Genomic DNA, 24,458 nt, shown 5'->3' with positions numbered 1-24,458 from the left:
TTTTTTAACCCATTTAGGCCTGACGTCGAAATAAAAAAAAAAGTATTCTGAAAGAATATACTGTATATTCAAAGATTTGTGCCGCATTTCCACGATTTTTCAAAAATAGCAGACCTACAAGCTCGTAGCGCGCCACTCAGTGGCACGCTATGAGCTTGTAGATCTGCTATTTTTCAATAGCTAAAGTATAACATAATGCTTAGTTAAAACACCAAAAGGGGTTCCCGTTCAGAATGTCTATATAAACAATAATATAAACAATATACAGTATAAGTAATGTGGCCACAGTATAACAAAGCTTCCAGAGGTACCTCAGAGTCTATTAGATTATATAGTCAATGAATTCATTATTGTGGTTATTTGTGCTGTCATTTTATGCATGCTTTATTGATTGTCCTGTTCAATTGCAGTAAATACATTTAAAAGCTCGTAAATCCATAATAAATTGGAATTGACACAGAATATATTTTAACCAAGGGGGACAGACCGGCCCCCTGTCTGTGTTCTCTCAATGGGGGCAGGTGTGGGCAGCCACGCTGATTGTCAGGACAGCGTGTGGAGCAGAGGAGGATCAGATGGAGAGAGAGAAAGAGAGAGGTTACGCTAGATCACACAAGGCTCGTGTGAGCTCAGGATTCTCGCTCCTTTTGTTGTAGAACCTGGCTTGCGAAATAACAGATCAAAGCACCATTCATTGGGCCTCACGTGGGATCATTTACACTTCTGTGAAATGTATGATTGCAGACAAGGCGATAAAAAAACCCTCTTGTGCATCCATTAATATATAAATTTGACCAAAAACAAAAGGTTATATGGGTATAGAAGTGTTGCCTTTGTTTCTAACCAGGTGTCAGAACGACTCATTAATTCTATTTCTACTTTGAATGTGGGCTATTTGCTTTCTTGTATATTCTCTCAGGGAATCTCTCAGTTCAATAGGAGCTCTGTTATGAAAGCGTTACTTATTCAACCCTAGCTTGCCACTGGTATGAGTATTGTGTATTGTGTTCACGTGTTTTTAAAGTTTTAGTATTTAACGTAAGCAGCACATGATGCTTAGTCATGTGCTGCAGTTACTGTAGTATGCTTTCTGTTTCAGTCATTCTGTCTTCAGGGAAGACAATGTTAAGCCTTCGACACTCAAATGAGCACCTTGGTTAAATCGTACTAAAACCAGGAGATCTCTAACTTAACTCTAGAGGGGATAGGGGAGAATACTGAACACATTCACACGATACTGTGCAGTCGCGTGCTGTGCCGAGATTTGTTCAAGTAAGTGTGAGGTCAGACCATCCATAAAGGCCTGTTTGTTAGATGTCAACTGTAGTAATTGAAACAGAGATGCTGCAGCTGAAGGTGTATTGAGAGGCTTAATGATGTGTACGGAGAATGTGCAGAGCTGGGCTTATGTGGAGGTCATCTTCGTTTTCGTTTTCGCCCAGATGAAGTGGCTGGCCACGAAGACGAATGATTGCTTTCACTGTGAAATCTTGGGCTCACGGGTGGACTTAATTGAGTTGAATTAGACCTAAGCCAGGTAGAAATGGAGTCGCTGGGAAAATCTATGCCGTCAATCTATAAAACCCTTTAGGCCTTCGATCTGGATTATACCGATTATTTTCCTGTCTGGTCACAGTTACACTGTATTCCTATTCCCAGTGGAGACGGTGTGCTTTTGCTTCACAATAGGTGTTTGGGTGGATAACTGACAGCACTTTGACAGACATTTGGACAGGTAAATGCTGCTTTCGGCATTAACAGACATTTTGACAGACAGGTAAATGCTGCTTTTGGTAATAACGTTAATTGCGTTAATGGCTCACGTGAGTGTGAGTCATTTAGGTGTAAGGGTACAGCCACAGATGCAAAGAGTCTTGTCCCATTCACTTCCATTCTATGTGAGCGAAGGGGTGGGGCTTCCGGTTGTGGTATGTTGGCTGTGGCATGCAGGCTGTCACATGGAGAACACATTGACACATTTGACAATTTGGCCCGACGTACTAACAGTCCGACAGGCATTAGTCTTGACACCCTACCCAAAATCCAACCCTAAACCATATCGTCACAGGAAGCCACAGGCTAGTTTTAACCTGCCACGCATGTCGGGAGCCAGTTTGTCTTTTTTTTTTTTATCCCACGATTTTGTAACCCATTTATTCACCCAGTGTCAATTATCTAATGTAATCCTGGCAAGAGCTGACCAGTGGCCACTCCCCATTGTGTATTTGTGGCCATAGATTAGTCACCATACCCTTACTGTGTGCCAGGATAAACTAATAACTGTCCATGCTGACACACAGTAACACCTAATGAAATACATGCACAATTAATGTTATTACTGTCAGCTATGGCCCTCAAAATGTCAGCTGGATCTGTTGAGGTCTTAACTGGCATTTGGAATGGGATTAGACATTACACATTTCAACCGCATAGAATCCAAAAGGAATCCCTCTGTTTGTAACCACATTTCTATGGGCTCCTTACGCATTTAAATCTTTTGTGTGTTAATTTATCCACGTGCAATTCACAAGGGTCCATTTTGTGCAGTGTACTGTATAGTAGTGCAGACTCAATAGTTGCTGATCAATGATATCTTAACCCATTCTGACCGGGAACCCGTTTTGGTGTTAGCAATCATGTTATGCTTTAGCTATTGAAAAATAGCAGATCTACAAGCTCATAGCGCGCCACCGAGTGGCGCGCTACGAGCTTGTAGGTCTGCTATTTTTGAAAAATCGAAGAGCGACTGAACATTTTTAGAATCTGATCTCGGGTCAGAATGGGTTCATCAGACCAGTGTGTGTCCAGTGGAAACCTCGTATGAATCTGATCTCAGGTCAGAATGGGTTAATGAGCATTAGAGTGGTCCATATACTGTAAGTGTGGTTCAGCGTGCTTTGATTTGCCTGCCCAATCTAGCTGAATGGCCATTTGTATCACAGCCAGCCATACCGTATGTTAATGGTGAATGTCCTACTTACTGTACGGTATGTGTTCCAAGTGCCACAGCAAATCATCCAAGAGTGTTAGATTGAAATAAAAGGCCATGTAAGTAAGTCACTGATCAACAGATGATTGGGGGCATGATTTGCTGCCTGCCAAGTGACATGGAGCTGAGCTGCCAAATCAGTCTTAAAAGCCACTGTGTGCCGAAAGGTTTATCTCTCTACATGTTGCTGTTACCCTGCCCTTCACTGTGTGCACGCCACGCTGTGTCTCAACACCATCTCTATCTCCATCTCGTTGTCTCCATGTATCATCCTCACTCTATTTCTCTTTCTCATTGCGGCATCGGCTTCGACCGCCCACTGCCAGCCCCATACCCCATGTCAGCCCATACTTACTTTTTATTTATTTACCGTGTTCCCCATAACCAAGGTGTCATCTCTCCCAGGAGATCTCCCCTTGTTTTGTTGTGATGATGACGCACTGCCTGCAGAAACGCTGCGGTTGGCCGATATTTTTTTGAGCCTCACTTTGAGTAAAACCGGGCAGGCTACAAAACAGGATTGCAGCCAAATTGGGTTTTTATCGGCTGCATTTGAGTCCCTCTTTGCATTGTGACGGGTGATATATTGAACCTATACCTCGTTGTAATGGCACAGTATGATTTGATTATATTTTGCTACAATAAATACGAGCAAACACAATATGTACAGTACAGTATGTGGGGCTGTATTGTAAACCAAACACAAGCACCATTGCTTTGGCAAAAAAAAAATATATGTACTGACAGTATAAGATAAGTATTTAAACTAAAACAAGCATCTCATCCGTAATGAGTTTATGTTTTACAGAAACACCTGCTGACCGACAAACAGATAGGCTTATAGATGCATGGTCAAAGCTCAAGTAGAGCCTTGTGCAGGTCTGTTTCCTTAATCCCTCTCACGCCCACTCGATGAATATCTAATATATCTAATATAACCATTCCCGCCGCAGTGTTTTCATTTCTGACCAGTCGCCACAAATGTCAGACGGACCACTCCTGCCCACCAAAATGTCAAGGTATATGCAATATGCAATATTTCTGTGTAGTCCAAAAACTGACCCACCCCAAATAAAAATATTACAAACCGATACACAGAATGAGAGTTAGACTGATATATGGTCATTACAGCACCACGGACAGCGACACAGGCTGGACTGCCTGACAGTAGGTTATTAAATCCAGTTAATATACACATACCTGGCATAAATAAATGTATTTTCCCTCAGCATTTAGCCATAAGATAAATGTGTTCATATCAAGCTAAATGAATGCACGGCCATGCATGCTTCAGGTGCACTACATCCAGTTTATTGCGGGATTTTGCGGAACCCATATTGATTTTAGTTTTTCTACTGTCCATTCCTGACCGCAGCTATTTAAAGACCATCAGCAACATTTGCATTGCGTCCCGCAGTTCCTGTGGGGTTCCAGTCCCAATGCAAGTCTCTATCTTATAGCTTATTGTTCTTCTTAAGACTTGGAGATATTATCAAATCTGTTGTGGTCGATTGTTGGAATGATTGGTTTAGTTGTGCTCTTAGATGGTTAGCACTTTCTGCAGTCATTCATACAGCTTCCAGCTTTTCCACAGACTTATACAGTAATTGTATTGCACTACTACAAAAGCAGGAGGGACTGCAATTGCATTGAGTGTGAGCTACTGTATATTTGAGGATGGGATTTATCCTTGCAAGCTGCGCTCACTTGCATGATCTATCTTTGGGATTCTTCTCACCTTACTCACTGAAGTAAACGACCACACTGCTTCTGAGGAGGAGCACAACTGGGTCAATTTGTACCCCAAAAATCAGTAGATTCATAGTCAAATGAGTTCTGACTGTGTACATGTCATTTTTAGAATGTGCGTTTGTATGTGTGTTTCCGTACATGCGTTTGTGTGTGTTTTCCTACTCTACATGTGTGCATGCTCCCAAAGGGGAGACATGCCGTGCAGGGTGTTATCTACTTCTGCAGAGGGTGACGGCTAATCACCAACCCTGACAAACTCTCTGAGAAAGGAGGAGCAGTAGAGAAGGAGAGATGACAAACGGCGGATGATGCTGGGGTGGGGGGGTGATTTAGTAATGTCAATTATGACTCCATTGAGTAACCACAGAGGGTCTTTGCATCCCCCTGAACCCAGACCCAGACTTAATTTGGGACCTGAGCTGGACAGCAGCAGTCCCACCTGGACCAGCGACGGCTCGTAAACCCCCATCGGCAGAGATACAGACAATGATAGGGAGCCAGCGAAGACACTTTGTGACATTTCTTGATGAAACTGAATACATTTCCATTTTTTGCCACTGTCGGAGTCGCTTTTGATTTATCTTGTGCCACTCTACATTGAGCATTCAGTATGTGTATATTTAGTTTATTGGTCGCCTGCATGTGTCAGGTGTAAAGAGATCAGCTGTTATTAGCTAAATCACATAGCAAGTCTTGCCCACGCTGAATGAATTTGTAGAAGGCTCATGCTGCAGATGGGCAGACTTAGCTGTTAGCTACGTGTTGCTTCTGTCGCTTGTTGACACAGAGATCAGAGGGGCTGTGAGCGAGGCAGAGATGGCATCAGGAAGGCTCCACCGGATGAAGGAAAGCGGGGAGACTCAGAGGCGAGGCTACACACTGTTTGACTCTGAACACATTTCTAAGGCATGCAATGACACACCAAGTTAGATTTGCATCATGTTTGGACAAAATTGGCTCTATAACAGGCTGGTCTGAAATATTTGGGCCACATAGTTCCGCTCTGGCATCCAGGGAGTGTGTGTGCACAGTTTCACTTTGATCGGGCCAACTGTGCCGGACATTAGCTATTCACAGACGGACGGACAAACACACATACATACACGGGCATGGACAAGGGACAGACGGACAAACACACATACATACACAGGCATGGACAAGGGACAGACGGACAAGGGGAAAAAGATAGTCTGGGTTTAATATAGATTGTGCATGCAGTTATACTCGTCTACTGACGGGAATAGACATGTCAAATTCATTGCTTTATTCTGACTCCAGAAAACAATATCCTGATGGAAGTTATATCTTATATCTTATAGTATAAACAAATGGAAATATTTATGGTGAGTCTTTTGACATTTTCGAAATAATTGTATTAGGCTGTGATGGTGATGGATTGCATATTGTCTGCTGGGTAGAAGGCATCATATTCAAATTGATTTCTCCTTTAAAAAGGACTTAGTGACTGGTGAACTAATTTAGGTAGAACATTATACATAATGCCAGTTTCTGTATGCTAGTAAATATATTTACTGCACAAACACTGTGATTCTCTGAACCAGCAGAACCACGATATAGTTCAGATCAATGCGGTGCACTGTCAAAGAGTGACAGACAAATGGCCAAGTGTCACAGTCCCTGGAAGAGCTGATGAGATTGATTTTAAAAAGAAAAGAAAAACAATACATCATATAAAGCACAGTTGTACAGTACAGTACGGGACGTGTATGGATTATGAGCTGCGTTTGTAGTACTGTATCAGCATTTTACCTACAGTAGCACAATACAACATTGCATACCGCAGTACCTTTCAGTCACAGCAGGCAGCGAATGACATTTCTATTTCACATACATATAATGGCTAGATCTTGAAGTAAGGAATTCTTATCTGATGTTGAGCAGAATATACCAATTTAAAGAGCACTGTTAATGTTGCAAATGCAATATTATTGTGCTCAGAACATGGACTGAGCGTAATAATAGTAATATACAGTATATCGCATTTATATATAGCCTGTCAGATGCAGTTTTCAATCCAGGGGCGGTGTGCTATTCTATCAAGAAAAATAATAGTCCCCAGCAACCATTTAACACTTTGATAGTTTCTCTCTGTTTGGAATAACTTTATCCTTATTCCTTTCTGTATGTTCTAATGGTGATGTTAACCCATTCTGACCGGGCACCCATTTTGGTGTTAGCATCATGTTACGCTTTATGTATTGAAAAATAGCAGATCTACAAGCTCATATCGCGCCACCGAGTGGCGCGATACGAGCTTGTAGGTCTGCTATTTTTGAAAAATTCGAAGAACGACTGACATTTTTAGAATCTGATCTCAGGTCAGAATGGGTTCATCAGACCAGTGTGTGTCCAGTGGAAACCTCGTATGAATCTGATCTCAGGTCAGAATGGGTTAACAGAGGCAGATGTTACTCTGAAAAGCCCCGGCTTCACGGGAGGCATAATCTTCCGTTCTTACTTCACGCTGATTCATCTATAAAGTCTCTCTAGAAGCGTTAATATTCCAAACTAGATGCTTCCTGAAGTCAGAGATGAAGACAGAACATTGCACTTTTGGTCAAAACCATGGAGAGCGTAACAAGGAATGAATGATTATCATACTGTATGAAAGATGGATTTTATGTGATGATCACAGGACATAACACACATATTCAAATCCATAATGTTAATTTAGCCATTGTAACTCAGAGAGTGTAACCAAATGGACCCCTGTCTGACGTGTTGTAACAGAAGTGACTTGAGTCCCTGTGAAATGATGGACAGGAGGAAATAATCGGACTTGATTTTTCTCCAAGAGATATTTTATAAACAAGACCGGCTGCCTCCCTGAACCATAATCGTTGATTATATCGTCATGACTTTTTTGTTTTGATTCCCTTTTGATGCATATAGTTTAATGCAGCGCAGAACTCATTGTTTTGATTCCCTTTTGATGAATATAGTTTAATGCAGCGCAGAACTCAACAGCAGCCATAGTTATGAGGCCTATACTAGGAGTGAAATATCAATCTTCCAGAGGCTTCTGACCTCCACCGTTGGAGCCTGTGTGGGCGGCCGCCCTCTGATCAACTGATAACTCTGCTGTGATGGCTGTCACCAAGGAGCTGCCCATGGTGAGGTCCTCATCTGCCCACAGACATGCAGCTCCCACCGAGCCACTAAACTTTAACTGTCTCTAATTGATTCTGTCACCAAAAGGGAAAGATAGAGAGAGAGAAAGAGAGAGAGAGAGAGAGTGCAATTGCAAGAGGCAGAGCAGGTGACTGGCATATCCTTTTAAATACAAGCCTAGTCGAATTCCCCTCCTAAACAAAATGAAAGGGCGCTGTCAAATGCATTCACAGAGAAGATTGCGCGGTAGAACGCAAATGGCACTATCAGCCAAGAGGTCAAAGGTCCACAGCAACTCCAGACCTGAGGCTGTCATTCATCTCTTTCTCGGTGCACGGCACCTTATCCGTACCGGTAGGCCTATATCTGCAGATTTTAAACGCTGTAAAGTCCTGAGTGGTCATTTAACTCTGAGAGTACGAATCCACCGTTACAGGCCCATTTTACACTGTGTGTGTGTGTGTGTGTGTGTGTGTGTGTGTGTGTGCGCGTGCGTGCGTGCGTGTGCGTGCGTGTGTGATATATAGTGATTGGCTGAACAATGTAAATATTTTGATTATAGCACAACATTACCTGTTTTACTTTTAGTGATTGCATTTACGATTAAAAAAATGATACACGTGGTGTTCATTTGTGAAGACTACCGTTGCTGAACATAATATATAAATATGTAAATGCAATGTGAAGAGCCAGAACAAGAGGACAACGAAACCGTGGCAAGCTACAGTAGCAGTGAGCTTTGTCTTTATGTGAAAAATCAGTGACAGATTCAATACCAACGTATACGTCGATGAGTATAAGAAGAGTGTTCTGAGGAATGAGCGATTGTGGCTTTGCTTGTATGGTGTAGGTCGGAGGAGGATCTGAATGTCTTTGATGACTTTGTATAACCTTGGACTGATCGCTATCGTTGTCACAGACGGACACTAAAGAGCACGCTCACGTATTGATATTACTATACCTTTGTCTATGATGTGCTTAATTGAAACAAAGGCTTCCCGGTTGATACCCTTTTGTGACCCTTTGCCGTTTATTTACGTATTTAATTCTTCAGCCCTCGCATTTGCAGTGGGGTGATGCTAACGTGGCTGATTACACACACACACAGGCTAATACAAATCCTACTGGATCGGATTCCGACCAGCCCCGCCCCCATTGTTCTTCTTTATAACGCTGGGAAAAGGAGCATCAGTCAAGTATATTAGCTGGATCCTATTACTGTCACCAGATTGCCTCTCTGAGCCATCTTAAAGAGCCCCCAGACAAAACTTCCTGTCATGTTAATCCAAGCTTTAATAAATAGAGGGCCGTGTAACCATATTCAAATTGGGGCTCCTGTACTCTCGCTGACAAAGAGAGACGAGCTATCACACATGACAGATGACAGCGCTTTGCGCGTTGAAAAGGAGAAAAAAACTTTGGTTTTTATTGGTTTTCATTCACTCCCATAGTGTAGAGAAAGAGAAATGTCATATTATTGAAAGGGCCTTCAAAAGGCCTTCAAAGGCTTAAGCGTAATCTAACAAAACCACTGCAGGTATTAGGATATTTGCCATTGTGAGTGGAATGAATGCTATTCAGCTCAAGCTAACACATTTATTTAATCATTCATCTTCACACATGGGAAGTTTCCCATTCAAAAAGATGGCAAACAAAGCCTCTTACTCTAATGATGAGTTACAATGAGGAAGCAGACACTAACCTCTTCACTTCATTGCCAGTTGGGAGGTGAGGTGACAAAGATACCTTCAGGCAAGTGTTTCACAGTTTTTTTGTTATTGCTACTGAAGGTCGCAGTTAAAGCGGGGATGACACGCCCCTCGGGAAGCTATTAAGGCTATTAACGCTAGCATCTAGATTGTGACGTACTTACGGGCCAGCTCAATTTGACCAATAAAATTGATCTTGTATCTGGTCTAAATGTCAGAGCGGCTCTGGGCTCTGCGAGTTAGCGTTCCTGGTGGCTATCAACTCATGCTAGTGGTTTTGAGGCCACCTTCAGCCTCATAGCTGGGTAAAAGTTTGGTGGAAAAATTACTTTTTTGCTACAAAAAACTCGCCAGAATGACACCGAGTTGACGTCCAAGTTTTAGGGAAAACTGTTGCATAATCGCAATTCCGCGCGACGGGCTCCATCGTACCTATCTTGTCTATCTGTCTCCCCCCGCTGACACGCCCTCAGCCGGCTAAGTGCTGAACAGGGCTCACGGAGCCCTGGAGCTTCACGTAACGTTACCACTGCCAGGCTGTGACTACTCTAGCAAAACTGCGCCGGCCTCTCCACCTCTCTCTCTCTCTCTCTCTCTCTCTCTCTCTCTCTCTCTCACACACACACACACACACACACACACACACACACACACACACACACACACACACACTCTCTTTCTCTCTCTCTCTCTCTCTCTCTCTCTCTCTCTCTCTCTCTCTCTCTCTCTCTCTCACACACACACACACACACACACACACACACACCGATATAGGGGCGGTCTCTCTCTCTCTCTCTCTCTCACACACACACACACACACCAAGTTGATTCTATCGGTATGTTTTAGCCTGTGTGTATAGCTGTTGTGAACGCGAAGAGTTGTGTTTATTATTTACCAAGAAGAGCATCGGCTCTATCCGTCATCCATTGCAACTGCAAGACGGCGAGACGCGGTGTGTGTGTGTGAGAGAGAGAGAGAGAGAGAGAGAGAGAGAGAGAGAGAGAGAGAGACTATAGCTGGCCTGCTGCAGGGCAGGCAGTGAAGGTTCCTTCCTTCCTTGTGTTGGGGCTGCATGAATGAATGAGTGACAGCTCGTTACGTCTAATGCTCTACTGAATGAAGTGGAGGCTTTCCCAGCTATAGCCCTACCAAGCAGTTTTAGAGAAAATATTTTTATTTTTAAGACTGTGACCGCGGGTGACTATACCATTAAAAAACAACCGCTGTTCTGGTAGGGCAGACTAGCCTGCTAGCCCCATAATGCGCCCTCTCCCTCTGCTCAGAATGAGCGGAGGGAGAGGGCACATATGGGACATATACCTGCATGAATGGGACATGGGGATCCGTAATCATCATGAATTGGGGCCGACACGGTTACTTACAGTGACTCATAATACCCAATTACGGATTACCCATACAATGTTTTTCACTCGTGAATTCTGTAGACAGTCTTGCCTACGTCAATTCCAAGGACAGGGCAGAGAGCGATCGGCTCGACTATAATGAATAAATTGGACAGAGCAGCAGTAATTGGAATAAATAAATGCATGTTGTCTTGTGTTCTTATCTTCTCGGGGCTATTGTTAATGCATGTTCAAAATCAATCAGCAATTTGACCTAAATATTCCCATTTCATATTTATATTATGGCGACGAGTAGTAACTCATGACGGACAATCTGACATAATATAGGCAATGAAACGGTCAGTAAAGTGGAATGAATCACAGCATTATATCGCCCCTTGCTGCAGAACAAAGCAGACATTTTAATACTGTATTGAATAGTTTTTGTGCTTGTTACAGTTCTACAAAGTACAAACTATTAATTTAATACAGTTTTCGGACTCGGTGAGTTGTCTCCCTCTGAGACCCTAAAGAGAGAGAGAGAGAGAGAGAGAGAGATACGGAGGGAGAGAAAAAAAAAAAAAAAAACCACCCCCACCTCCTCTCGCAATCTCCCCGTTCTGAAGTGCCTTGTGTACGGCCAGAGTTCAAGGCTTACCGCGGCCCGCGATTCTCATGAATTCATTATGCATAAACAAACATTTCACATGTTCAAACAATGTTGTGTGTGTGTGTGTGTGTGTGTGTGTGTGTGTGTGTCTGCGTGTGTGTGTGTGTGTGTGTGTGAGAGAGAGAGAGAGAGAGAGAGAGAGAGGCGTCCCCCGTGTGTGCTTGTGCAGCCTGCACGAACAGAAGTCGAGGCGCTGTGCCGTGTGCCCCCACTGCCCCGGCGGTGAGAGCCTGAGAGGGGGCTCAGACGGACTAGTCACGCGAAATTGCGATTATGTAACAGTTTACCCTAAAACGTAAACGTCAACTCAATGTCATTGTAAGGAATAAATAAAAGCAATAAAATAATTTTTTAATGATATTTTCATCTAGTATGACGCAAAAGGTTACCTCAAAACCACTAGCCTTTACTGCGCTAGCCACTCAGCTCGGCTAGATGCTAGGTCACGTCAGAGCCTGAGATATAGTCACGTGTCGTTTGAAACTGTTTTCATTCAGACCACGTGATGTACCTTATCAGCAATGTTAATCTCGGGCTTTGACACTCCCCCTTTAACTATGAAACCATGCGTTTTTTGTCACGACATCTAACTCACTCAATCTGTCCCTCACAATCCCCATATTCGGGAATGTCCCCATATATGGTCACACATTGTGATATCACCTCTAGTCACATCTCCAAGACACACTATACATGGCCAGGAACCCTGGTTTGTCATTGTGCATTTCCCACTGCCACCCTTAGATCTCCATATATGGATCTGACCTGTTCTGACATTCCATATCTTGATCTGACCTCATTACACCCTGTACACTCAAGACACGCTCCATATATGGCCAGTGCACTTAAGGGCGAGGTCGCTTCTCGCCCTCAGGCGTCTTAAGGTGAGACACCCCAGGTGAAATCATGATTTTTCATTTTTTTTTTTTTTTGCTATTTTGCTTCCTAAACATGTTTTCTTTCAAACTAAAGCAAAATACACATTAAAAATACAGATTTAGATGTTTAGTTGGATAGTTTATTTTAGCCAATGACAGCTCGTTTTTCGGGGTGAAAAGCCACCATCTCTATTTTCATGATTGGTTGTTGGTACAAAGGAAGTGACCATATTTGGATCAGACCACAGTCAGCTTGAGGTCCAGACCTTTCCAATGATATATGCCATTATATGTTGTTGCCAAGGTTTGGATGAGATATTTTGTCTCAAAATAGTGGCTTCAAATAAAACGTTTTGGAATTTTACAATACAAATCTTTAAAGGCCGTTTTCTCAAAATGAGTTTTCCTCATACTTGGGACAAAGAATTTCCACTTCAGTTGAACTCACATACACCAAACTTTCCAGTCTTATTCATAACTATATTCCGCAGACATTTACACATGGATTTGTTGATATATCATTCACAGCCTGATTTACATCACATTTTATACCAAAAAAATGCCGAAAATTGGGTTTTTTATGCCTGTTGACACTATTTTCTGATTTGTGGAGTGATAATTAGAGATATCAAAAATCCCATGTGTAATTTTCTTTGTCTCTAATGTGTCAACAAAATGAAATGATCATTTTGAACCTGGCTTTATCCGATCTTCAGATTTATCGTCCCGAAATGTATGCAAATTAGCGCATATAATGCCTAATTTGCATATTTAAACATATAATTTCAGAAAACTTGTAATACAAAAAATCTTAGTTTTAATATAAGTAATCAACTGGAGAAGTTTCATTGTGATAGCTATTATTTAACTTTTTTTCCCTATTCACCTGGGGTGTCTCGCCTTAAAATAACTGGAAATAGCCGATCGACACATTGTGGCACGTTGTGAGCCTGTCGGTCTGCTATTTTCCACGAAAGCTTTCTCAATAATACGGAAGTGGATCCTCTCAGTTGTTTGTATTAGGAGTAGTATTGCACTGCAACTACTGTGTAACTGTGAAATATAAATAAATTCATTCATTCATTAATACAAAAATGTCTTAACGCTCTTGGGGGCAATGAAGTTTAGTTGAAAGTGTAAGTGATAAACATCATAAGATTTGTGTTTAATACTGGAAAAGGTTACAGTCACAGTATAACACTGAGGCTGCTTTGAAGTTGTCAGTTCCTGTGAATTCTCACTCTGAATTAAAGTACTATATTTCAGCGACATTTAACAGCTGCTACTTGGTCATAAAAGGCATATACTGTAGTGTCGTGTCGCACTAACAGATATATATGGTAAGATAAACCGTCATTGATCCCAAGGGGGAAATTCAGATATGGGTAACAGACAGGGCAGGGCACAGGTAAGAGTAAAGACTTTCTTGTATTATTAGATTGTGTTTAGTGAAGAAGAAATTGGTTTTGACTTGCTGTGTGTAAATAACATGGCTGGTTTATTATTTATTAGGTGTTATGTTTTGATGGGACACAGTGCCTACTGTGTTATTGCTAATGTATTATAAATACATTGTAAGATGTGCACACAATGCTTGATGGTCTTGTAAGGTACCGCACGCAATTCTGAACGGATTTCCATCATTCAAATGTCTCTATAATCTGCAACGTTTGATTGTTAGTTCCTTCTGTCAGTTGGGTTTTTATCATCAGCCAATTTAAGTACCACTTGAAATGTAAGTACCATCTTAGAGAGAGAGAGAGAGAGAGAGAGAGTTATTGGCTGTGATACAATGTCGACGTCTCCTCTCTGACCAAGAGATGTAGCCTAGTAATTGATTATGTTTTAAAATGTGATTGTTTTGTTATAGTGTTGCTGTCCATGGTGCTGAGAGAACACAGGAAGAGTCTGTAGGATCTACTGTATAGAGTGTGATTATAGGGTGATATAACTTATGATAAGAGCTCATTGTGTATCAATTGGTATCTGACATGGGCACGCGCATGTATGTGTCACTTTATATGCGTCAGTGCACCACTGTGTGTAGAAGAGACGGGTGCTGTTGCGATCTTTATTTTCCAAACCGAAATTGAATTGAATCGGATACCAAAATATTCTATTGTTGACAGTTTTAACGGAGACGGTGGAGCAGCTAAAGTAAACTGCAAAAATGTGGATGATGATAACAGACCATTTGAATTCCACACAGGGTTCGGGCGGAAGAGGGACAGTGTGGGGCAAGTGACAATGAGGTGGAAGAATTTGAAAGGGCAAGCCACCAGACAGCAGACACCACGGCCAGGCCCCAAAACCCACAGATAGCCAAGAAACCATGAAACGGTGTAGAATATGCAGTCACTTTCCAACACTGCAGCAAGGTCTGATGCCACCTTGAAAGAAAACGTGTTAACCCATTCTGACCTGAGATCAGATTCATACGAGGTTTCCACTGGACACACACTGGTCTGATGAACCCATTCTGACCTGAGATCAGATTCTAAAAATGTCAGTCGTTCGGTGGCGCGCTATGAGCTTGTAGATCTGCTATTTTTAAATAGCTAAAGCATAACATGATGCTAACACGAAAATGGGTTCCCGGTCAGAACGTGTTAAGTGCAACAGACAACCAGAGCAGAGATGTTCAAATGCCCATGAGACACTGTTGAACCGTGAAACATAGAGGGCAGATATGCAGATCCGTCTGGGAAATGAACAAATACAGCTGTGGCTGCTTCGCACGCACGCACGCATGCATGCACGCGCATGCACGCACGCACACACACACACACACACACACACACACACACACACACACACACACACACACACACACACACACACACACACACACACACACATAGTAGATTTACCCTTTATGTCCTTTGCAACCAACTCATACTTGGAAACCTTGTTCTCAAATTCTGCTTCATTCTGTGCTGTCTTTCCTTTCCTACCTCCATGACCTATTTCCAACTATCTAGTCTTTCCATCCCTTTCAGAATATCTTCTGACCCTGACCATCTATGATCGTTGCTATGTTGACATTTTGTGGAAAGACTTAAGAGAAAGGGCGAGTACAGTTATTTGAATTGGATTTGTGCTTGTTTGAAATCCAGTGTGATCATTTCAGTCCTTTGATTTATTGTCATAAGGGTCCATTTTGACTTTTTCAGGTACACACAGGCGAGAATGCCAATTGACTTGGCCAGTGCATAGGCATCGTTCCAAATGAATCCTCTGTGTTAAACGGTTTGCTCCTGGGCACATGGTTTGCTCACCTCTGCAATTATTGTTTTAACAGCAAACCTTGCCTGAGAATAAGGGAGTTTACTTTCTATGGATGCAGGCATAGTCCTTTTTGAAAGAAACAGGAGGACCTCTGTAGTGTGGAGAGGAAAGCCCCGTTAACAACATGACTCCATAATGAGTATTGTCCTGCAGCATGTGGCGTGTGTCATTGACGGACAAGGCCAAGGTTATAAGCACCTCTAGAAAACTCACAGCATACTGTGTTGACTTGAAAAGCATCAGTGAGGCGAAAAGGCATGACCAAGCTCTCCATCTTATACCAAGGCCATGTAAAAGCACCAGATTTCATCGCTTAAAAAAAAAAGTTGACATTTTTGGTTTTTCCATGGTCAGCAATAAGCCATTTTTCTTCAGGTTCACGGTCAGGTTTATTTTGTCATATGTATAAATACAGCGTATAAATACAATGAAAATCATTGTGCTCCAAGCACTCTCAGTCTTCAGACAATATACACAAGAATAGTGCAAACAAACAGTAGTGCAAACAGACAAACAAGAAAGTGCAAGCTTTCAAAAATAACTGTGGTGTTCTAATGCATAATACATGCATTCCTCATAATTCCGGACACTTTACCAAAGTAAACAATCTTAGCAAATATAGCCTACCAGTGGTCAAATGGACCGTGGTGCATCCGGCTTTGTCCAGCGTCTACACAAACACATTTGGCCACTGCTCGGGGGAAGCAGGCCAGGCCGGGGAGGGTGATAATAGTCACTACAAGTGATTCTAGGATGAAGGATCTACATCCTCCCAGTGTGGGCTCCTCACTAGTCGTAGGTCAGTAGTGACAACACAGAAATGTGTGTGGGGAGGATCAATTGGCATAATGACTTAATTGGGGAGAAAAAGAGGCTTAAAAGCAACAAACAAACTAATATATATATATATATATGAGAGAGAGAGAGAGAGAGACTATATAGATATATAGAGATATTTTATAGATATAATATGCATAAAAATGAAGATGTGTATGACAGCTTTGTATGAATTGTATGAACATGTTTGGGAGGCATACAAGTGGTGTTATTTTTGGTTTTGACACACTAGGAATGCTGCATTTTTAAATACTTACCACACAAGGGCTTAAGAGTATAATTCTGGAGACGTTACTCGATCACAGAGAGGTCTCGGCTTGGCTCTCTGGGTAATGTATCACAGTTCTATGGCAGCTCTTTGTATCGTGGCCTCAGAAATGAAGGGCTTTCTAATTGCGTAGTCGTCGTTCCGAAGGCTACTCTCATTGCCATGAGAGAATACACGCCAACCGTTACAACAGTGCTCGCAGGCATCCTGACATGACATGCAAAATTCCCTGTTAGAATATACATCACTTTCACATCACCATAGCGACCTCCTTGGATGCTGAGCAGGAGACCTCATGAATATGTAATCCTGACAGATTTGAGGAATTGTCTTTTTCAAATGTTGCTCTCAAGCCATTTTGTTAATGTCAACAACAGGAAGGAAAGTTCCTGGAATAAGTGGTGACATTCTGCCTGTGGCGACTATCATTAGTAATTACATTATGCAAGGACTTATGTTAGCCGGCTGCCCCAAACCACTTGAATAAAAAATAAATTCAGTCACTTTCGTTGCAAAGTTAGGTGTCATAAAAAACAGATGAATCGTATGCTGTAACCGTACCTGCTCACTTGCGCTTTTATGTTTAGTAGACGTAATTCCTTATGCAGTTTTGTGTGATCGCACAATCACACACACACACACACACACACACACACAGTTCCAATATATACCAGTAAGACGCCTGAGGGCGAGAAGCAACCTTGCCCTAAAGGGTGAGGTCGCGTCGCAAATTTTAATGGACGGGTATGAGTCAAAAGGCAGGAATGATGGACATATATATCCATATATGGATATCTAAGGGTTTGAGGTCAGATGAGTTGCCATATATGGGCTTAACTGCGACAGCAGGTCGCATTTACTATATATCCATCCCTAATGATGTCACGTGATGTCACGATGACCTGGGCACCTGCGGGCTTGCCTGGGGTGACCAGGGGGCTGATGTCACGATGGCGTGGGGGCTTGCCTGGGGTGTCCAACCAACCAACACACACTGACAGGCAATGCTGTGGTCACAATCATTTTTCTCCTGATTAGGTTCACCAATATAAAAAAGACTTCCGTTTGGAAGAGAAATAATGTGCCTTGCTTCATTGAATACAGCTTGCTTGGTCTCAACTGTGCATTGAACATGAGAAAAGTATTGTTATATAGTCTTTTACTTCAGAATCAGAATAGCATTTTGTGGAGCTAAAGTTTGGCCCTCTGCTCCTTGTTAAAGTGACAGTTGTAAAAACCACTCGAGCGTGGATGCAGCACGTTGCAGCTTGTGGTTTCAAGACAATGACTTGACTTCCTCCGTAGAAGAATACTTGAAGGCTTGTCACTTAACATTGGTTCATTCATTGTCACTGTCATATCTGTGTTAATTCTCCGGCATTGTGAAAGAACATTAGACACCATTGAAGGGGAGAATGCAAACAGTGGCTTTTAATGTATCCGGAAAATAATATTTTTAAGTGCACATATTTTATTATAATAATGTTGATCTGTCGATTGTCAAGTTAAAATGTCTCAAAACTTATAATAATAATAATAATCGAAATGGTCAACTTTGGCTAGAATGGCCACTTCACCACACAACACTCCCACCTTACTACATGTATGCATTAAAATGCATACATGTAGGTTGTACTGGACAAAACAAAACTGGACAAGATCACTTGCCAAGATCCTGAAACCTAAATCTTAAATAAATGTTAGAACATGTTACCCCCTTTAAAAAAATCTCTGCGTTATTGATGCTCTCTCAAACGTACACATTTTTCAATGAATTAAGACATTTGAAATATCTTAACTACTTTCAACTTGGTCATTATAAACGAAGATCTTCAAAAAATGTCTAAACTAGCTAAAATAGGCGATCTATAGGCTGACAACAAGTCACATTATGAGCTTGTAGAGCAGCTGTTTTCGCATAACACCGTTGTACAGTGCAATGGCGTATGAAGTAGGGCATAGGTGGTTAAGAGGTCAAGTGGATTATGTCATGGAGGTTTATATGAAGAAAGGGTACCTCCAACAGCTACAGCAAAGTCTAAGTAAACGATGCACAGCTTTGTGTCTTGAGTCTTACGGCTTGGGAGAAGAAGTGGTTTGACTCTGGTTTAGTTAAGGAGCTTCCATACCTTCATTGTGGAGAGTGCGCACCTTCTGAATAATGCTCGAGAGGTGTTTGAGTGCATATACCACACACTGAAATGGACTTTTGCCCTTTTCTTCATTGTGACAAAAGGCCAGACACTTCACTGGAGCTCCCAGTCCCTTTTTACATAGTGATAAGACAGCCATTATCCTTTGAACCTTTCTTCTGAGCTTGGAGAAAAGGAAGAGTGAAAGAGAAGAGAGGGAGGTGTTTTCTTTTTTTGGGGGTGGGTTGGGAGTCACAGAAAGACTTATTCCCTGGAGTGAGCCTCACTTCTGCATGAGGGTCTTTTTGTGAGCAGCAAAGAGGTCCTTAACCCTCTCAGATGGAGCCACACTGTGTTCTGCTTGAATAACTGCCTTGAAAAGCCTTGAAGCACAGATGTTTCTGGAGAGAGAGAGAGAGAGAGAGAGAGAGAGAGAGAGAGATGCTAAAGTGAGACATGTTGTGCATCCACTCTCTATGCACAACATGATCCAACACTGCCTTATAGAGTACATCTGTGTCGACAGAGTTAAACTGGGATTGGTGGGGGAGGTGGTGTACAGTATGTATAGCAAGTCCAGACATTGGCTGAATTAAATATAATATTGTAAAGAAGACTTAAGATCGTAAAATGGTGCAAACATGCAGTTTCATTGCTAATTTGCTAGTTTCCAACCAACGAAGATCTGTCATATGCACCTGTCTTAAAATGAGGTGTGGTTGGCTGCTCTGACTTGGGGCCCTATCTTGCACCACCCCTTATCCATTTATCCACTTATTTGCTTTTTTTATGCTATTATGCTATAAAACCTTTTAAAATAGTTCAACTAGCCAATCTACATTGACATGTTGTGAGCTTGTAGATCGGCTATTTTAACTATTTGAAAAGGTTTTTAAAAATTGCTAAAAATGGCAAATAAGTTTAGGGATAAGGGATAAGGGGTGGGGCTCAGCGCTGCATTGCCTTGCTATTTAAAGTGTACATTAAATAATAGATTGTGTTACACTGCTGCTTGCAATCCAAATTAATCTGAATTGAACACATCACCCACGTTTAATGATCTGGACAAAAATATAGCCTATTGCATTGTTGGCACCAGCCAACATGTGCTGCGAGGCACCACAATTTTAAATACTTTTCATGCTCAGAAACGGCAAATAAACCATTTTTTCAAGTATTTTATTTGTCATTATTACTAAAATATATAGCCTCGTATAAGAATATGACTTTTGTCAATGCATTTTTATCAATCAATCAATATCTTCAATTTTTGTATTTACACAAACACTCAAAACTGGCCATTCATTGTAATGACATTCAATGTTTGTGTCAGGACAATGTTTACACAAACCCTCAAAGCTGGACATAGGAAGGGCTGGCGGCCCTCAAAAATGGTCTCTGCAGCTTAGTTGTCAGATTATCTATAAAGTCACAGATAAGCTTCACTAAAGACTTGATCTTTTCAAGTGATCTCTGTTTCTCCCTCACTGAAACCATCTATGGTATAAAACGTATTCAATATGTGTGAGTGAATTCACGACGGAGGATAATTAATTACTACAAGGGACTTATCAGTAACTGGAATAGATAGATGCACGTTGCTGGAGTCCATGCAATTATTGCCAACGGTATTTCATAATCTCTTTTGGAATTATTGCGAGGAGGCGCGTTGTAGAAAATGGAAAAAAAAGAAACAACACTGGCAGCCGTGTTCGATTTGCGAGCCGTGCAGTGCATACCAGGATTGTACAAGCCCCTGTGCCAGCATCCTGAATGGCAGTAGGTTGGCATGGACAATATGCCAGGCATCTCTGGCTCGCCCGCCGTCCAGACGCTCCCTTTTTATCCAATCAGACAGTTCGGCCCGAGCTAGTCCACTCCTCGCCCTCACCTGGCTTCTCCCAAGCTTCCCGCTTTATAAGCCAACATGCAGAAAAGCAAGCATGCTCGCGCGTGCCCCACACACACACACACACACACACACACACACACACACACACGCACACATGCACGTCCTATGCAGAGACAAATCCTCCCGAGGGCACAAGAGGCTCCCTGTACAGTACATCACCTATGGCGACAGTAAACAGAGTGCAAGCAGCATCCCCCCTGCCCCCCCCCCATCTCTAATTCTCTATGTCTCTATGACTACTTCTGTTCTATGCCACTCGGTCTTCTTTATTACACCCCCCCCCCCCGACCCCACCCCACCCCCAACCAGACAAAATCACCAGCCAAATGAGCTTGCCTCAATCTGTTTTTTAAGCACTTCTTCTGAATTATAGCAAGCAGGCGGGCGCCTAGAAATCTGTTTCGCAGAGAAGCGTGAAGATAAACAATAGCTGTCTGTCTTTGTGCAGCTTTATTGGACACAATGATGGTTGATATGATGCCACTGCTGTGGCTGCGAGAGCAGGACGGGGCTCCATTTGTCCCGGGCTCCTGTGGTGCGATGTCTCTGTCTCTGCCGCTTTTAGTCTTGTTTTTTATTTGTTGGTCGAAATTGTCAGGATATTCATAGTTTATATTTAGTTGTTGTTTTCCTCAGTGGAAGAAAAGGTAGTCGACGGACATTTTTCGTCATACCTTTCGTCGACAAAATCAAGTGTTGATTGTACTACTATTTTCCGTTCCACAGGTTGTTGTTATTGTTCATCCTCTGTGCTATAATACACTCCATTTATCTGGTTGTATGTCTGTTTTTTCTTGTGTCTTCCAGGTAGACGACGCCATGCTTATGTTTGATAAAACCACTAACAGACATAGAGGTAAGCACCATGTTCCACTTGCACTCTCTCTCTCTTCACACTTTTTGCCTCTCTCTTTTGTTTCATATGTGTGGACTAGAATGGTCATTTGGTGTCATTTCTCCCGCGAGATAAACAATTCCACTTCACATGATGGTATCAGCGGAACCATCTGTCCCAGAATAGATTAGCAAAAAGCAGAGCAGCATGTTAAAGGAATCAATAAGCTGGTACCGCATTTAGAATGTTTTGGGGTGATGGATGGCACACGTGTGTGGGTGTGCGGGTGTGTGTGTGTGTGTGTGTGTGTGCGTGCGCGCGCACATGCGTGTGTGCGTCCATGTCGGCACACGGGTGCTTTGTGTGTGCCTGCTATTGATGTGAGTGTTTCAGAGAGGTGCATAAAGGGTGCACAGATTGCAGAGTGGCGGGTGTTGCGCTGTCAGATTACAGCATGAGATAAAGAGCCGGAGAGAAGCACTGGATTTATCTTTGCCTCTTATCGTCTCTTAACCGTAGATTAGCCGAGGCCCCTCACTGAAGCAGAGGACTTTACAAAGACAGGTGCATCCCCTGCAAAAACATGCATTCGCCATCCAGATCTTAAAACACATGAGGCATTGCTAACGGGCCTGATGTTCCCCTGATAAAGCACATACGTGTGTACAATATGTAATGGTCAGCATGTTGCAAAAGACCCTCCTCAGGCATTGTGGCGTACCCACTGAAGGACATGATTCCTTGGTTCGGCTAATTGTTAACATATTACTCTCTCTTTCATTGTGTGTGTGTGTGTGTGTGTGTGTGTGTGTGTGTGTGTGTGTGTGTGTGTGTGTGTGTGTGTGTGTGTGTGTGTGTGTGTGTGTGTGTGTGTGTGTGTGTGTGTGTGTGTGTGTGTGTGTGTGTGTGTGTGTGTGTGTGTGTGTGAGTACGCTCGTGCTCAGGTTCATATTCATTTGTATTTTTATTTGTTGTGTGTGTGTGTGTGTGTGTGTATGTGTGTGTGTGGGGTATGTGCGTGCATGAGCATATGCACACGGCCAATAACAGGTACTGGCAGACATTTCTCCACGGTATAGCAGGGAGCAGACAGATCTTCCTTACGGTAGCAGGGAGCAGACAGATCTTCCTTGTACATCTCACACCAGTCGGTGCGACTGAGCAGCACTGTGCTGTGCACGCAGCTCCACTATAGATGTAGACATCTGTTGATACCGCGCGGCCAACCCACTGCAGCTTTATAAATGTACAATGAAATTGTACAGACAGTTACTATAGTGTGTGTGTGTGTGTGTGTGTGTGTGTGTGTGTGTGCGCGTGTGTTAGTGCACTTTGTGGAGCAGCTCTGTGAGTCTGGTGAACAGTCTCTCAGTGTGGGAGATGTGAACTATAGTGGAAGTGATCTATGACTTTCAGAGCGTTTTGATCTATTGTGACAGAACGTAGTGTGGGGTCTGCTTTGAGACGAAAGGCCTCTTCTCTCTTCTCCGTATTATCTTTGAGTCTCTCTCTGGCTCTCTTCCTCTCTCCCACACTGCCAGTGGCTCCGTGAATGGCAATGGAGCCACACTGGGCTGTGTATTAGGTGTTTCAATGGAGCCACACTTGGCTGTGTATTAGGAGCCACACTCGGCTATGTATTAGGTGTTTCAATGGAGCCACACTCGGCTGTGTATTAGGTGTTTCAATGGAGCCACACTTACACTGTATTAGGTGTTTGCCTTTGGGCTGCAATGCCCTTCAAATGGAGACAATGACGGATATACAGCCTTCCTGGCAATTTTTTCTGATGGCAGGGGCTAAGTGTGAAACAATAGCAGGGGGCAGTTCTTTCTGCAGGGGGTATTTGTAACCAGTGATTTTACAGTTGTATTCCTTTCCCTGGTCATTGTTTTCCTCTTAGCTTAAGCAATTGCTTTTCACTTTACAACCCAAGTGTGTTGTTCAGCCCTGTGATACTCCTCATTGCACGACTGCTTGTGGCTCAATGGCCCTTGCAGTACAGTATATGCATGGCTTAGCAACTTAATAGATTACTAAATACCGTTGGAAATGGCATGGATTTTCTCCATAATGTACAAATAGGTAATGATTTGCAAGGTGTTCTCTTAAACGATGTCAATAAAAGATGATCCAGTGACATCAGAACAAATTGACAAAGCCAAAACTATGAAGGTATCTATACGCAAAACTACCTTTTTTTATTTTATTTCAGGCATATATATTTGGATATATATATTATATTTACAGGTAGGTATTAGGTAATATGCCCAATTTAGCAGTGAAAATGGCCAGCTGATGGAGGGGAAAGGAACTAGTCAGAATAACTTGTTCCTTTCACGCACTACGCCTGGCCGGGGAAACTTAGCCTGGTTAATAAACCAGACCAAATCAGCCGTTGGCAAAAAAAACATTGCCTGCCGGCGGATTGCGGTCTGGAGAGGCTCAATGGTACGCCCATTTCCTACACCAGAGAAATGGGGCGGCCGGGGCGGGCTTTGGTACAGTGACTTTCAATGCTTGAGACCTTTGACTGACAGTAGCTCTGACCAATTGCGTCAAAGAGAAAATGTTTCAACCCGCCGCCCTGGAAATGAAATCCAGCTGAGCCTCCCCAGACTAATATCCCGCGGTCCGTGCGATATTAGTCTGGTTTATTAACCAGGCTAGGGGAAACTTCCCCCTGTCAGGTGAAAAGATGCAGCTTGGACT

The 24,458-nt window shown here is 42.6% G+C and overlaps 1 protein-coding gene across 11 annotated transcripts in view; it reads left to right on the top strand.

The window, feature by feature from the left end:
* LOC308326515 (RNA-binding protein Musashi homolog 2) overlaps positions 1 to 24,458 on the top strand; it is a 225,515-nt gene that overhangs the window by 94,500 nt on the left and 106,557 nt on the right. For all 11 annotated transcript variants that reach the window (XM_080779425.1, XM_080779426.1, XM_080779430.1 and 8 more), the window contains one exon: positions 21,719 to 21,767. In XM_080779425.1, coding sequence (XP_080635551.1) covers positions 21,719 to 21,767 — 49 coding nt within the window. The remainder of the gene's footprint in view (positions 1 to 21,718; positions 21,768 to 24,458) is intronic.

Source organism: Protomyctophum bolini (assembly GCF_963924005.1).
Source record: "Protomyctophum bolini genome assembly, chromosome: 13".
NCBI lineage: Eukaryota > Metazoa > Chordata > Actinopteri > Myctophiformes > Myctophidae > Protomyctophum > Protomyctophum bolini.
The sequence above is the reverse complement of the archived record's forward strand: the minus strand, read 5'-3'. Positions and strand labels throughout refer to the sequence as shown.